Source organism: Lampris incognitus, chromosome 5 (assembly GCF_029633865.1).
Source record: "Lampris incognitus isolate fLamInc1 chromosome 5, fLamInc1.hap2, whole genome shotgun sequence".
Lineage (NCBI taxonomy): Eukaryota > Metazoa > Chordata > Actinopteri > Lampriformes > Lampridae > Lampris > Lampris incognitus.
In genome coordinates, this window is record NC_079215.1 from 50,833,459 (window position 1) to 50,850,817 (window position 17,359).

General features: G+C 44.3%; 2 protein-coding genes across 2 annotated transcripts in view; one reads left to right on the forward strand and one right to left on the reverse strand.

Moving 5' to 3' along the window:
* Positions 1-5,947, forward strand: part of kitb (KIT proto-oncogene, receptor tyrosine kinase b) — a 34,020-nt gene extending 28,073 nt beyond the window's left edge. The window contains exons 18-21 of the mRNA XM_056279662.1: positions 440-551; positions 3,512-3,611; positions 3,971-4,076; positions 4,649-5,947. Of these exons, the coding sequence (XP_056135637.1) occupies positions 440-551; positions 3,512-3,611; positions 3,971-4,076; positions 4,649-4,798 (468 nt within the window). The 3' untranslated portion in view covers positions 4,799-5,947. The remainder of the gene's footprint in view (positions 1-439; positions 552-3,511; positions 3,612-3,970; positions 4,077-4,648) is intronic.
* A 103-nt stretch (positions 5,948-6,050) lies between these two features.
* Positions 6,051-17,359, reverse strand: part of LOC130112208 (circadian locomoter output cycles protein kaput-like) — a 30,423-nt gene continuing 19,114 nt past the window's right edge. The window contains 5 exon segments of the mRNA XM_056279472.1: positions 6,051-10,019; positions 10,576-10,707; positions 11,798-11,927; positions 12,226-12,407; positions 15,072-15,269. Of these exon segments, the coding sequence (XP_056135447.1) occupies positions 9,726-10,019; positions 10,576-10,707; positions 11,798-11,927; positions 12,226-12,407; positions 15,072-15,269 (936 nt within the window). The 3' untranslated portion in view covers positions 6,051-9,725.

The window sequence follows — 17,359 nt, forward strand, 5'->3', positions numbered from 1 at the left end:
TCATCCAAGTCCATTAGATGGAAACTCACCCACGTTGCCTCTTAATTTGGCTACTGGTGCCCGTTTCCAAAGCCATTGCTGACATAACTGACAAAACATTGCTACTTTTAGAGATTTTTTTTTTAATTAATGAGACAATTCTAGTGCAGGAAATCATAAGATGGAACCATTACCACTCTGTCAGAGCAGCGTGGTGCCATTTACTATTGACCATCTCATTTGCATCTCCAGCACTGTACCACTATCCAAAATAATTCCTTTTGAGACATTTTTTATTGGATGAGGACAATTTGTAAACACTGGCCTGGGTAGGAAAATGAGACGACATGATATTTAGTGATGCGAGTCTCTACTAGCAGTAGCAAAAGCCTAACAACTGTGTTGGTCGTTGGGCCACAGTCCCATTAAATTAATGTTTTCCTTCTGTCATGTCCTGCAGGTGCGCCTGCCAGTCAAGTGGATGTCTCCAGAGAGTATCTTTGACTGTTTATACACCTTTGAGAGCGACGTCTGGTCCTATGGCATCCTGCTCTGGGAGATCTTCTCTCTTGGTAACCCATACAGTACTTACGAGTCTGTTGTCAAATGCAGTGTGTCTGTTCACATCCATTACTGATGAGGAATCGTTGCGTTTTTTATTTTTTATTTTTTGCAAGGCCTGCAAAATGATTGCATTGTCTCAGGTCTTGACTCTGTAGCATCCACCTGGGTGATGCAACGGCTCCCAGTATGCGTCAGAATACTCACCATACAATGGCTATGTAGGGTATGGAGAGAGATTTAAATCGTCCAGTCATTACAGGGAGATGACTGGTTAGGCAGTCTTTATGGCGATGACCTAATCGGGGATTTAACCGGTGATATTTGGCAATCCACTACTTGTTACGAAAGGCTTTGTGGGCTCTTTCAGAACCACAGTGAGTGGAAACTTCAGTTTAACGTCCCATCTGAAGGACCGCAATGTGTTCCTTGTCACCATACAGCATTGCTGCTGCCAGGTCCAACGGGCAGGGTGCCCCCTACTGGACAATGATACCACTTTCCAACAGTGTCCTACCGGGGAATCAAACTCGTCACGTCAGAGTCAAAAGTCAAATTTATTCATAAAGCATATTTAAAAACAACCCGTGTTGACCATGACAGACTAGAGCAGGTAGCTAAAACACAAATACAAGAAACATTGACATAGGCACAATGGCCCAGTGGTTGGTGCTGTTGCCTCACAGCAAGAAGGTCTTTGGTTCGAACCCTGGGGTTGTCCAACCTTGGGGGAGGGGGTCATCCCCAGGTCGTCCTCTGTGTGGAGTTTGCATGTTCTCCCCGCATCTGCGGTGGGTTTTCTCCGGTGCTCTGGCTTCCCCCACCATCAGAAGAAAGATGCATGTAAGGGTTTATACTCCTGACCGAGGCAATGGGAAAAGAAGTGGAGTTGGTCCCCGGGTGCAGCATGAAGGCGGCAGCCCACTGCTCCTCGCTACACAGATCACAGCTAGGATGGGTTAATTCGCAGTATTATTAATTTATTATTCCTTTATTGGGGATTAATAAAGGAAAATCAGCCACATCAGGAGGATTCAGACGTAGTGTTTTGTAAGTAAGTTTTGAGCCAGGACTTAAAAGAGTTGATTGAGGTGGCAGATCTGGTCTGGAGGGGGGCGCTGTTCCACAGTCTAGGGGCTGCAACTGCAAAGGCACGGTCACCCCTGACCTTAAGTTTAGACCATGGGACATCCAGGAGTCCCAAGTCAACCTAAGGGACCTGGAGGTGGACTAGAGGGTTAAAAGGCCTGCAATATGGGGGGGTTGTCCATTTACAGCTTTATAAACTGACAGGAGAACCTTAAAATCAATTCTTTTTTTGTTTTTAAATATTTTTATTGGGTTTTTCAACAAGCAAAAAAAAGAAAACAATTGTGTCATCAGGGCATTTATAAAGGGTAAAAAAGTATATATTCCCTTTATAAAGAGAAATTATTAAAAAAGCGACAGTTGACTCATTGCTAAACACCATAACAACTTACAGAAACCAAAAAAACAAACAAAACATAACACAACCATAAACAAAAAAAGAAATAAAAATAATAGTAAAAAAAACAAAACAGCAACCATCAGTCAGCTAGTAATAAACCGGGTCAATAATAGACACTAATATCCAGTGCAGCAGCATATCACCCACGTCACAACAAACTCAATCCTAGTACCCCTCTAAACCCCAAACACTGCTTCAGTCAGGGATAAATGGGAAATTCATTTTCTGAACAAATTGAAAGAATGGACCCCAGATTTTCCCAAATTTATTAGAGGAGCCACTTAATGAAACATCTGAATTTTTTCCAGTTCTAAGAAAATAGAGGCTGTGTCTTATCCAGTGGGTATGAGAGGGGGATACCATTAATTTCCTCTTGGTCACAATTAATCTTCTAACCAGCAGGGTGACAAAAGTTAAAACCTCTTTTTTGGATTTAGAGAGGGAAGACGATGGGGGTTAAAATCAATTCTGATTTAAGGCAGCCAGTGGAGAGAGGCCGGTGTAGGGGTAACATGGTCCCTCTCCCGGGGGCCTGTCAGGAGCCTGGCTGCAGCGTTCTGGACCAGTTGCAGGCAGGCAGGACAGGGACGACTGACTAATCCCAATATACATAGAGTTGCAGTAGTCCGGGGCGTCCGGGTAGCATAGTGGTCTATTCTATTGCCTACCAACACGGGGATCGCTGGTTCGAATCCCCATGTTACCTCCGGCTTGGTTGGGCGCCCCTACAGACACAATTGGCCGTGTCTGCGGGTGGGAAGCTGGATGTGGGTATGTGTCCTGGTCGCTGCACTAGCGCCTCCTCTGGTCAGTAGAGGCACCTGTTCGGGGGAGAGGGGGAACTGGGGGGAATAGCGTGATCCTCCCATGTGCTACGTATCCCTGGTGAAACTCCTCACCGTCAGGTGAAAAGAAGCGGCTGGCGGCTGTATCGGAGGAGACACATGGTAGTTTGCGGCCCTCCCCAGATCAGCAGAGGGGGTGGAGCAGCGACCAGGACGGCTCGGAAGAGTGGGGTAATTGGACAGGTACAACTGGAGAGAAAAAAGGGGGGGGGAGTTGCAGTAGTCCAAGCGGGAGGAACTCGTGACTCTTCCGCCATACGCGCGGAGCTCAGACAGTGTAGCCACACTGCCAGAAAATGTGTAGCGATGTGACGATAGACCCCGGCTAGATCATGTAATGAACAATTTATTCAAACGCTCATGTCAAAGCAACCCGTACACTTAGAAACCAGCATCCTTAAAGGAGGTTCATTCCAAAATGAATAGATATGCACCATTAACAAAAAAGTAAAACCTACGTTTACATATTTGTTTGTGGCAAGGCAAAAAAGAGTTTAGGATCATTTTATTCTGAAAGGTTTTTTTTTTAAAGACGTAGTGTCGTTAAGATGGCTGACATATTCAAAAGCTCGCCTGTAGATTAATTTTTAAAGCGTAATGTCAAGATTACAATTGAATATGTGTCTATGTATTCAAGGTAACAGCCCATACACTGGAATGCAGGTCGGCTCAACTTTCTATAGGATGATACAAGAAGGCCACAGGATGAGCAGGCCTGACTTCGCTCCCACTGAGATGTAAGTGTGTTTAGGTGTGCGTGTTTGTTTTATGTGTGTGGGTATGATAATTAAAGTATGACAATCTCCATTCTAGAGTGATGATGGTGTTAATGATGTTTAGCAGTCATTCATTGTGTACCGTGTTTGTGCAAACATGCAGAAATCGTAAATGTGGACAGTAAGCACGCACATCCGTTCTCATCACGTCGTCTATGGAAACCTGCCCTGCATGTGCACTGCCGGGGGCTCTCAAAGAAATGAAGTGAGGGGGCAGCTTGCAGCAGCGGCAGTCAAGAAAGGATCGAGAGAAAATTGTATTTGTGATGCATGGCGCTTGTCCGTCTCTGATGTCTGACATCATTTCCATCTCTCCGTAGGTATGACATGATGCTTTGTTGTTGGAGCCAGGACCCTCTGAAGAGACCGTCCTTCAGGAAGCTGGTGGAGAGGACTGAACTGCTTTTGTCAGAAAGCACCAAGAACGTACGTATGAAACCATAGCATCCAGTCTATCCCTTATGTGCACTGTGTAATATGCATAACACCAGTGTATATATGGTCAGGATAAGTTTAATAGTGTACTCATGATTTTATATAATTAAATAAAAAAGCCCAATATCTACCGATTTGTTTCCTTCATAAAACAAATGTGTACTATAACAAAATGTAAAAAAAAAAAAAGATTCATCTAATCTAGCCTTTACTGATCTGATAGCATTTCCTCCCTTCATTATTCTCATAATTCTCAGTCATTTTGCCCAAAATACATGGTGTGTGTGTGTGTGTGTGTGTGTGTGTGTGTGTGTGTGTGTGTGTGTGTGTGTGTGTGTGTGTGTGTGTGTGTGTGTGTGTGTGTGTGTGTGTGTGTTTGTGTTGTGGTGGCTAACGACTTGCATACCACATAATTGTAATATTGTGTTTTAAATCTAATGTTGCTTGCCACCCTTTCTTTCTCTAACATCTTCCTAGACATTTGCCTCTGTATACTAAGATTTCGTTTTAGGAACAAATGCAGCCACACAGAAGATTTCTTTAAAACGTGTGTCGATCCTCAGGTGTACCTGACACTGAGCACCACTGCAGTTCCTCCGGAGCAGCAGAGGGCGCCATCACGGAGGCTGAGCTCAGTTTGCAGCACTACAGCGCCAACACAGCCTCTACTGCTCAGCGCCACTGACGTCTTCCTAGACTATGACACTGTCTGACACACAAACTCAGATACTGTGTGTGTCCAGGGTCAAGACATGCAGGTCCTTGCACACGCATACACACACAATGCTCTGAATTGTCTGTCACTTGTGATCATTGTCTACCTTATTAAAGAACCAAACTAAAAGAGCCGACCGGACACTGAAAAACAGCTAACAACATGTGCCGCCCCACCGGAAACCATGTAGCCACCCCTCGCCCTCTTACACCAACAGAACTCTATCGGCTTTTCTGCGACAAGTATATTTGGTGTGTGTCTGTTCAGACACACTAAACATCCATCACTGTTCACCGTCAGATCTGTCACGAGCCATCAAGAGCACGCGAGAGTTCCGGTTTGCAGTCGGCCAAAGATTATATTTTAAGATGCTTTGGGGAGGAGGGGGGGGGGACAGAATCTGCGCTAGCGAGAAGGAAAATCCTGACCTTGGGAGGTCACGTGGGACTGGGGAATAGATAAACAAGAGATTAGTGCTGGTGGTTGTTTGTGTCTTACATTCAAAATATGGTAGTTCTCTCTCTCTCTCTCTCTCTCTCTCTCTCTCTGCAGCATTTACAATGCTTGCAAATCCCTCTGGTAGGAGTTTTTCGTTTAGCTCGCCGTCGAGGTGATTTAAATCGGCCTTTAAAGAAGACAAATCCAGATCTTCTCCTGCTGTATCTCTGGTGAGACGCATGACCAAAGCGGTGTTGAATATGTACCATACCCAAAATGGCGTGCACCAAAACCCTCGTTATGCTATGGCTTTGGAAACTGTGACTTACAAAAGACAAAAAAAACAAAACAAAAAAAATCAGTTTACCATTGTATCGCGGGGTTTAGCCTTAGACGTAATAGTCTTGTGTTCATGTGGGGGGGGGGGTCTACCCGGGCTGCTAGGGCTGCCGGGAGACACCTTTCTCTTCCGGTTGTGGAGGATGTGTGCGTTGTAAATACACTGTTAGCTGTGCCTTTAGCGGTTACGCACGACACTGAGCGCGCTCGTGCGACTGTCCCGTCAGTAACCGTCTGCCCTCCTGGCAGTTACTGACGGGCTGTACTGACGTGCTGCACGCACACAAGAGCTCGTGTAAAGTTAGGCTGTCACACAAGGTTTTGAAGTTTATGCCGTTTTGATACAGTTGGTTGACTTGTAATAAAAGAATTTACCCATAACGGTGGAACTCCCTGGATTGTGTGATCCGTGTGTGTGTGTGTCCAATTTCAATCAAGAGAAGAAAAAAAAACCCAGAAATGCAGAAACGGTGTTAATCGTATAATGTTTGCAATTGGTTTTATTTTCAAATTGACCAAGGAAGGGGCAGGAAGGGGCAAGGATTTATAATAATAGCAAATATTTCACGGTAAGATGTTCATTATTATGTTTTGACTTCGGGGTAGATAAAAGGAGCACAATTTCATGAGCAGAAAAAGGGATTATACATACATAAACGTACAGTAAAGCATAGCACCATTTCACACGGAATACTAATATTGTTGGTCTGGCGTATGTGTGTAGTATTATAACAGAAGTATGTTCTCTATGAACCACGGCAGTGGAGCAAATAGGTGTGTGTGTGTGTGTGTGTGTGTGTGTGTGTGTGCGTGTGTGTGTGTACGTGCGTGTGTGTGTGCGTGTGTGTGTAAGGGGTGCCGTTACTTCACTTCTCTTGTCAATGGCATTTCATTCCAAATAACCTACACCCAAAATGTTTTGAAATTGTTTCTCAAATCAAACTTTTTCATGCTTCTCTCCCCCCCCCCCCCGCCCGCCCCCCGCATTTTTGCAAAGACAAACATGTTGAAAACATAAACTGGTTTGTTGTAGCATCGGTGAAACATTCAGAGGGCTTGAAAACGTTTAAAAAAATAAAATAAAATGCAATGCCAATGAACAAATTTGAATATTGAATACCGGATTGCATTTGTTGGATCGCTGCGGGGAGAAATGTGGCGTTCTTTTTAAAAGCCTGTCCTTCCTTCATTATAAATCCTTTCAAAGGGTCCTTTTTCTTCTATATTCAACATTTACAACCTCCATTAGTCTCTTTAAAACACCTTTACATTCTTTGGGCTGGGTATCAGTGGCAGTTTACTCACAATATTAACAATTCAACATCACTCTTTAGAGCAATACTTTACACACAAGCTACAGAGCGGGGGATCTGGATTTGAGGTGGGATGGGTTTTTTTTAAAACCTGGATCAAATAGTAGGTTCCTCACTGCACACCATCTTTACTTGTCCCATTTTGACACCCCCCCCACCCCCCAATAGATCCCAGGGGAAAAGTCTCCATTTCCAAATATTACAGTGCATGCTGAGCTAAATTTACCAAAAAAATTTATGTAGCAGAGGTGGCAAATCCAGGTCCAGAAAGTAAAAATCCTGCCCACGTATTTGCTCCACCCAAGTGCTAAACCAATTGATTCTAATCAACCCCACTCTTCAGCTTGATAGGGTAATGAAATCAGCTGATTTAGTACACGGGTGGAAGAAATACATGGTTCGGATTTGTACTTCCTGGACCTGGCTTTGCCATCTCTGGTAGGAGGAATGCTGATACTATTTGAAGCTGGTCAAATTGGTGTGAGTATTTTTGGGCAGCTAGTCTGTGTAAAACAAAACAAAAAACAAAAAAACAAAAAATAATTTTTTTTTTAGGCAGACGGGTGACCTACGCTCTGAATCGCCGAACATCTTTGTGTCTCCAGTCAAGAATCTACGTCCATATGAAAATAAAATGGGTTACAGTAATTCCATCTACGTACACACATAACATACACGCTTACTTACACATGCTCTCAAACAAATACGTATTCAAGTTGAGCTGTCCCACACCGGGGCATTCACAATAATCGGCCCGACCAGAGAGGAAGTTTCTTGAATATTACAAATTTCGTTTTTTCTTTTTACTGCAACGTGAGAACTGATTGGCTATCGCCAGGGGAAACCATTACTAACCCCTGTGTGATACAAGAAATAAAATCAACAAGGAGAGACAATAAACTTGCAACAAACACAATTACGCAAAGTGTACACACACACTCGTAACACAGAAACACACACACACACACACGCTTGCTCGCTTCCACAACACTGAGACAAAGCAACACATTCCAAATACTCCTTTTCCTGATACACTTCCTCCATTTCCGAGACGTTCCGGTTTGATATGGCTTTTAACTGTAGAGCACACGGGTGGAGCCCAGTTCCATTTCTACTCAACGGTGTGAAATTAAAATGGACCGGGGCCCAGCCCTGGTTTGAACTGCAGACTGAGAACTGAGCGGGAGCTGAACTTTACTGCATGTGAGGGCTGCTGAGGTTAAGAAAGAGAGGAAAGGATGAGACACTGCTGACACGAGAGACCGCCAGGGGTTTGCCGAGACCATAAATTAACTGTTCTAGTTACTCTTTTCGTGTACATCGGTCACGTTTGGGGAGGGGTTCTTGCATATCTGAACGACACATTTTCCCTGTGGCCGAATGGAGGTGGGTGGGGGGGGATTAGCTTTCCTTGGGAGGAGTTTCCCCTCCAAAAAGGTTTAAACGAAGAGGGCACCGTAGAAATCTGGGTCAAACACGAGCCATTGACTGCGCCTGGTGTGACTGATTCCTTTCTACGCCTGAGGTCTCTGCATCATCACTGTCCAACCCTTCATGGTCTGGTTCTAGGCTGAGGCAGAAGCGAACCTTTCTACATTCCTGAGAATACGAGTACCATTCAGCAAACTTCAAATTCTTACTAAGTCAATTATTGTAAGACACAAGGGGCAAACACATACACACACACACACACACGCGCACACACTCCGACGCTTCCCCATGCACACAAAAGGGTGAATTCTCAAAAACACACACGCACACCAAAATCACACACGAGGACTTTACAAATAACTAGGTCTAGATAGTGATTTACTGTACACAACCACATTAAGTGCTATAATATTAGGGGGTTGGAGATACTATAATGTTTGTCACTCATAGGGCTCTCTGACTTTCAAAAAATAATCCCTACTATATACACAAACACATCCTTTATTAGGGGTACTATCTTGTTGGAAAATATATACTCATATGAATAGCCTTCAGGAAAAAAAAATCAATTGACATTAATGTTGTTATTGGCACTTGGAATCACTAAACCCGTTACACGTACAGTGATCATCCTGCAAAGCATTATTTTAAACTATCTTGTTTCCTGTCGAACATGATTTGTACTTAAAAAGTTACAAAGAGTCATTTTTGTCTCTGAGACAGTGTTTAAAAACACGACTTCCACAAAACACCCAAGCCCAACCATTTTTTAAAACGAACTCTGAAGTGACTTTAAAGCCTCGTTCTGGACTTTAACAGGAGGGTGACATAAGAGGTCTGAGAGGGCCAATCATTGCTCCGTGTTTAACCAGAAAACACTAAAAGTAAAAAGTCATTTTTCAAAAGCGACTAATAAAAGCTTACACAGTTATTTTTTCCATGCAATCATATAAAATACTACATTTCTGTTTTTCTGTTAAGCTATACTGGATATTTACAAGTTTTTATCATACAGTAAATTTGTACAGCACCAGTCCGATGTGACACACCTTTGAATGAGTCTCTTGTTACCGTGGTGATAAGGTGTCTCTAAGCAGTCTTGTCAGGTTTTCCAGGGAGGCAGTGGTGCTCCCACTCGCCTGCGGGCTGAAAAAAACAGGTGGTTCTGGTCCGTGCCGTTGCCATGGTGACACGAGTTCCTCGTCAGCTCAAAGCCTTTCCTCTTTCCTATGGTTTCATTGTTTCAGGTGCAGGATGGGAGGACAACATCTTGGGAAGATAGCAAGTTTGTGACAGCCACACAAGCGAAACGAAATCCACGCAACAACCCTTTAGACTTTAGATTTTTAGCAGTGTCCCCAGAGGATTTTGAATGGATGCTTCATTCCCCAGAGCTCATGGCGGTCAGGTGCCAACGCTGTCAGTCCTGTGCGAGGGCAGGGCTCTCTGCTGTCTCTGGGTCTGCAGTCTCAGCTGCTGCCACCGCTGCTGCTGGTGCCTCTGATGGTGAGATTGTTGTTGCGGTCGTTGCTATTGCCTCTGCTGTTGCTGCTGCTGTTGCTGTTGCTGTGGTTGTTGCTGCTGCTGCTGTTGTTGCTGTTGGTGTGTTGCCTGGGTGAAGGTGCCCTGCTGTTGGAGAGGGAAAGCTGCCTGCAGAATCAGCTGGGTGGACTGGTTACCATGGAGAAGACGGGTACCCTAGCAACATTACAGTGCAGCAGCAGGAGAGAACCAAGCAATGCACAGTAATGAGCCTTTTTCCGTTTAGAGCCATCACAACCCATTATAACATATTACCAAATGTAGGAAGAATTCCCAAGAATGCTCCCAGAAAAAGCTCTTAAAAATCTACTACAGATGAGACACTAGAATCTGACAGTATCTCTGCAAGTCATTTACAGAAACAACTATTTTCACGGTTTTTTTTTTAGACAACTCAGTATCACACTAGGAAAGCAGTAATGTCAACCGATTCAAAGACAGAATAGCCTGATGACCTGACAATGCATTCATAAGGGCTAGAGTAGTGACACTCAATTACGTGCCATGGAGGGCCATGGCGTTTCTCTTCCCAACCCAACACTATACCAGCTGATTTCGCCTATTAATCCCCCTCTGTCTGGTTGAAGATGTGTTAATCAATGAAACCAGTTGGTGTCGTGCTGGGTTGGAAAGAAAACCCGTAACACATGGCCCTCCATTTGCCTAGTGTTGTATTTAAAACCATTTGGTCTTTGCTGCCCTCCATTGTTACCTGTAGGAATTGCTGCTGTTGCTGCTGCCCCTGCTGGCCACTTGATGCCACTACAGTTGTCTGGTTTTGGGTTTCAGACTGACCTTGGGGTGGCTGGGCAGGTTGCAGGGTCAAAGTCTGGGTCTGCCCTCCCTGCTGAAAGAACAGAAAGATTAAAAAGGCTGAACTAATCCCCAACCCAAACCCTAAGCACTGAGATGTTCTTGAAAAATCAAGCCCAGAGTACCAACTGCTGTCCAAGCAATGCACTTGTTTCAATCTCATTAGAACAGTTTGATTTCCATCCACTAGTAAAGTAGCTCCCAACTTATTCTGAGTGATTTTACTTTTCAATAAAGTTCAGGACTAGGAAGAGAAAATAAGTTAGGGGAACTTGAGTAACTGCCAACCTTACAATAAGGTTAATGCGACATAAAATTGATTTTTTTGGGGGGACAAAGTGTATTTGAAAACAGCTACAGAAAAAACAAGTACACAATTTCATCTTCTCTGGCCGTACCTTTTGAGAATGGAGAAACACTGCTTTACCCTTCCATATGTGGTATTCTCCCAGTCAATTTTCTTCCTCATGTATATAAAAATCATTAATGAATTAAAAACATTTTTAAAACCGCTTATTTATCTATGCAATATTAGCTTCAAATTCAAGCAGGTGCACACATTTTCTGCTGAGCGCTCCCCCAGTACGTTCATAGTATCCTCTCGGGCATTCACAACTGCTGCATTTTAGTAGTTGTCAACTACTCCCAAAAAGTAGTCAAGTAGTTGATTAATCGCAGGAGATATTTTTTTTCACCCAATAACAACGATCAAATCTTTTCAAAAAGGTCTCAGGTACAACCATTAAAGAGGTACCTAATGTAGGCGGGACCAACCTGGGGGTAGATGAAATAGCAGAGTCCTCGATTGGCTCTGACAGGCTGTTTACAAATGAGCCACAATCTGATTGGACTACTCCCCCAGCAGGCTTGAGCCAGAGCACTTGACTGCAGTAACAATGCGACTGCTGTCTTGCAAATGTTTCGGTTTAACTAGTGAACACTAGCGTCAACTAGTGGTTTTGATAGTCAACTATTCTGTGAAACCCCTTGTATCCCCTAATGTTGGGACTGAAAAGCTCCAGTGGAAAAGCCAAGCACTCCACACAAGAACACCTTGAAATGGATGGGCCAACTGAGAATGGTGCAGATTGTTCACGTGTGTCATATGGCATCTCCCTTACCTGTTGCCCTCCAAATGGGTTGTATGCAGTGACCACTTGTCCCATGAACATTGAAGTGGGAACCATGACCGCACCACATGCCATCGGAGCAGTTACCAGCTTCGTCACCAGCTGCTGTCCTGCTGGGAACCTAGAGTGGAGTGAACAAGTGGAGAAGGAAAAAAAGAAATTGAACGAGACAAGCAGAAAAAGGTGTGAGTGACAAAGCTATAAAAAACAAAATGGAAAAAATACTAAATGGTAGCAAGGTACATAAACAGTGTAAATAGAAACTATAATGTGGCTAATACAGTCAATGGTGCAAAATTACTTCTTTTGGCAACTGGAAACAACATTGTTCTCACCAACTGTTAACCTGCTGGAGTGTGTGTCTTTGTTTTCCTACTAGTCTATCCTGAAATTATGCGTCACACTTGTTGTGCCCATACCGGATCTGTCGGTCCTGCGTAAATGTGGCCACAGCTGTGCCTTGCTGTGTGTTGTTCTGTGGCAGGCTGGTGCTGATCTGCAGCAGATTGGTCGGTCCGGGTTGGGAGATCATCATGGTGTTGTAGAGCGGTGCGGTCACTGATCCCTGGGCCTGGGCTGACTGCTGAGGCTGACGCTGGGGCTACAAAAGGGCATGGCAGAAGACAAGAGGGGGAAAAAAATGGAGGGACAGAGAGACAGACAGACAGAGGCAAGAATTGCTTCAATTAAATGGATAGTGAGAGAATTCAAATAATGGGAGGTTTAACTGTTCACTTGAATACTAGGAATCACTAAAAATAACCCTGTGACCGATTGCTTAAGGTAATTTAGTTTTAAAAAGTCCATTACTAAAAAAAAAAAACTCATTTAAGACTGTATTGACAGACCAATAAAATGTTGCTGGTGGGGGGGGGGGTGGGAGAGAGAGAGATGCTTAGGGGTGAAGCTGGTGTTGAAACACAAATGTTTTTAACAATTTCAACTCTATTAAACACAATTTCCTGGGTCGTGGAGCTTTTCCTATCATCTGAACAGGGGGTAGTGTTGATGGGGGGATTAATCTGAACGGTACTTGCTTTGTGCAGCTAGAGGAATTTCTGAAAACCTTTTACATACACTGCTCTGCAGACTATCCCCCCCCTTTTTTTTCTCCCCAATTGTACTTGGTCGATTATCCCACCCTCCAAGCCGCTGCTCCACCCCCTCTACCGAGCCGGGGAGGGCTGCAGACTACCACATGCGTCCTCCGATACATGTGGAGTCGCCAGCCGCTTCTTTTCACCTGACAGTGAGGAGTTTCAACAGGGGGACGTAGCGCATGGGAGGATCACGCTATTACCCCCAGTTCCCCCTCCCCCCCGAACAGGCACCCCGACCGATCAGAGGAGGCGCTAGTGCAACGACCAGGACACATACCCACATCCGGCTTCCCACCCGTAGACACGGCCAATTGTGTCTGTAGGGATGCCCGACCAAGCCGGAGGTAACACGGGGATTCAAACCGGCGATCCTTGTGTTGGTAGTAGGGGTGTCACAAACATTAAATAATCGCCTGATCGCAATTATTTGGCCTGACCGCGATCATTTTGCATAATCATTAGAATCGTTTCCATTCATTTGTATAGCAACAGCTGAATGAAACTAACAGAAATGTCATATTTCCATCACTATTTCCATGTCGTTTTCCACCGTTTGTTGTTTGACTGGCGCTCCTTTAATGACATCATCTTGTCCACCCTGGCACATGAGCGGCAAAAAAAAAAAAAAGCGCTAACAAACTGTTTATCTTGAGATGCTTATTCTATAATATTCGGTGACAGCATTTCAAAGAGCATCTGTTGACATTAACATCATGGACGTAGTTGCAAAGCCAAACACCACAGCAGCGCTGTGGGCACATTTAGGCTTTAAGCCAAATGAAAAAGGAGAGCCTAATAACTTGGAGGAGGCAATTTGTCGGATTTGAAGCAAAAAGGTCACGGTCAAAAGCGTTAATACCATGAATTTAAAACACCATCTACGGATCCACCACCACACCCAATTCGCCGAACTTGGAAAGACAGCCACTGCCGCAGTAAACGTGACAATACCAGATGGCACACGTTAACAGTACCAGACAGAACCAGATGGCACACGTGAGTGTGACGCGGTATATAGCCAAAGAAATGCAGCCGTTCAATACAGTTGGAAAAACCAGCATCTAAAGAACTGCTGCAAAAGTTTGACACGCAGTACGAATTACCAGGAAAAACATACACCTCCAAAACTGCAATCCCCAATTTATACAACCAAGTGAAGGATGATATCATCATGGATTTAAAAGAAATTGACTTTTACTCAGCCCCTACAGACATGTGGTCAAGCTCAAATATGACCCCATACATCAGCTTAACAATACATTACCTCACCACTGACTGGACTCTACAGTCCAAGTGTTAAGAAACAAGATATACACCAGAGAACCACACAGCTGATACACTTGCAGAATGCCTTCAGTCTGCTTTGGCAGATTGGGCATTAGATGAGCAGAAAGTGTCCTGCAGAACACAGATACTGGTTCTAACATTGTGGCTACAATAGGCAAACTTGGTTGGCCACGGCTAAATTGATTTGGCCATAATCTCCATTTAGCTGTCAAAAATGCCATAGCAAGTGAGAAGGAATGCACAGCTCGCGCCTTGGGATTGTGTAGAAGTTTGGTCAACACTTGTGGGTGTGGGTATGTGTCCTGGTCGTTGCACTAGCATCTCCTCTGGTCAGTCAGGGCGCCTGTTCAGGGGCGGGGGGAGAAACTGGGGAGAATAGCGTGATCCTCCCACACACTACGTCCCTCTGGCGAAACTCCTCACTGCCAGGTGAAAAGAAGCGGCTGGCGACTCCACATGTATCAGAGGAAGCATGTGGTAGTCTGCAGCCAAACCCAGATTGGCAGTGGGGGTGGAGCAGCGACCAGGATGGCTCAGAAAATAGGGTAATTGGCCAAGTACAATTGGGGAGAAAAAAAGGGGGAAAAGCCACGATTAAATCGTTAATCGCAATTATTTGTATGACAATTAATCGTCAGCTAAAATTTCATGATCCTGACAGCCCTAGTTGGTAGGCAACGGAATAGACCACCACACTACCCAGACGCCCTACTCTGCAGACTATTTAAACCCAGATAACAATGAGCAATTCTGTGCCTCCAATCAAAGACAAGACAAAGTCGAACATGCGGAAGAGCCTCTACAGAGGTTTGCGTTTTCGTGTGTGTGTGTGTGTGTGTGTGTGTGTGTGTGTGTGTGTGTGTGTGTGTGCGCCATACCTGTTGGGTGTTGGGCTGCTGCTGCAGGTTTTGCTGTGTTGAAGCAGGCTGCTGTTGGATGGTGAGCTGCTGAGTTCCTGTATGGGCGGGATTTAGTGCCGTCTGCTGGACCTGATTGGTCAGTGTTGTTGTCTGCTGAACTGACCCCACTTGAGGCAACTGGACATTCATTGTGCCACCCGGCTGCTGCAGGAACATCTGTTACCATGGAGACAACAACATTGTCCAGTCCCATTGCTGCGGGTGTGTTTAATCTTCATCACAAGCTGTCGTGTGTGTGTGTGTGTGTGTGTGTCTGCGCACACGTGCGTACACACACGCGTGTACACACACGCATATATGTTTTAGTGTTAAAATGGAAGTAGACAACTTTTCAACTTTTACCCCCCTAGTGTTTCCAAGTGGTATCATTGTTTGCACCACTGTCGCAAAGACAAACGAATCGCTTTCCATTTATTAGCAGCCTGGCTACTGTCCAAAGCAAGAAACAACCGTAAGAATCCCAATTTGAACTAGAAACCCTCATCTCAGTGCTATGATAAAGGTAGAGTAAAACATCCGGTAGTGTTAATAAGTTGGCAGGGTGTGTTACTAATGTCAACTGAAAGTTGGTTTGGAACCCTCTCAAGTCCCGGAGCTCCCTCCATCGAGTGAATGCCTGTCCAAAGTTCACTCTTGTTTTATCTCGTCTTCCATCTTTCTCCCTCTTCGCCTTCTTTCCTTTCTCCATCAACTGGGTTCTTTTTCTTTTGCTGGGTGGTTTCCACAGTTACTTCGGTTGTTCCACCATCTGCCATTGCCTAGCCCACTACTGGGTGGTTGACGCACTTCCTGTGCCATAAATCGATTTGCTGGGGAAAAATTGTGCCCGGTGAAAGACATAATTGCATAGTGAAAGCAAGACTTATAGAGAACCAATCTTATTGCCGATGGTGTCAATATTCTATAGCCATTACACTGTGCAACCAGCATTTACTTCATAATGATAATTTAAAGAAAAATTGTCTACTTCCACTTAAGCAGAATGCCTTTCCTATGACTACATGTTTATCAAAATATGGGTCAAAAGTTTGGGTACTTTTTTATTTTTATTTTGATATACTTTATTAATCCCATGGGGAATTATGCTCTGCATTTAACCCATCCTAGCTGTGCAGCTAGGAGCAGTGGGCAGCCGCCTTGCAGTGCCCGGGGACCAAATCCAGTTCGTCTTGCCATGCCTCAGTCAGGGGCACAGACGAGAATATTAACCCTAACATGCATGTCTTTTTTGATGGTGAGGGAATCCAGAGCACCTGGAGAAAACCTACCGCAGACACAGAGAGAACGCGCAAACTCCACACAGAGGATGACCTAGGATGACTCCCAAAGCTGGACATCCCTGGGATTAATACTCAGGACCTTCTTGCTGTGAGGCGACAGCACTAACCACTTGGCCACCGTGCCGCCCATTACACTTGCTGTAATTGTGTTTTATTTCAAAAATAACAATATCTAACCCTTTTGAAAACCAAAGACATGAGTCCAGACATGAGAAAATAAAGCAATGTTAATTCTATTCTTAATTTGTTTTGGGGTTTTTTTTTTCCTCTTAAAAAGAGTGACAAAAAGAACTGATAAGAGTAGCGTTAAAGTACCGGATCGATAAGCAGTATCAGTAAGAGTAGTAGTGTGATTAAAATCATAACGATACCCATCCCTAGTACTAGAGAGCTTTGTGTATCAACAACTTTTGACCCATGTAGAGGAAAACTATCTATATCAACCTTTTCAATCGACTTTCAGGGCCTGTCCAGAGTGGTGAACAATCTTGCTATGGACTCTTGATTTTGCCCCTGTGCTTCTACCGCTGGAACTAAGTGCATTCTTTGACACCATTGATCACTGTAAACTATTAGACAGAATAAATTGTAATTTGGTGTCTCTGGCTTAGCTCTCTCTTGGCTTAAGTCCTACTTATCTGGAAGAACACAGTGTGTCTGCTATAATATTATCTCGAAAATCTCTGACGTTAAATATGGCGTACCTCAGGACTCAGTTCTTGGCCGTCTACTTTTCTCTCTTTATATTTCACCCCTTGGCCAAAGTATAAACAGTCATGGAATAAATTTCAATTGCTATGCGGATGATACCCAGCTGTATGTGCCTATAAGGGCTGATGATAGTACTCAAATGACTAATTTAGACGCCTGCTTAGCTGCTCTGAAAAATTTGATGTCACTAAATTTCCTGCTTTTCAATTCAGATAAAACTGAGATGCTGGTTGTTGGCCCTGCTAGACACAGTCA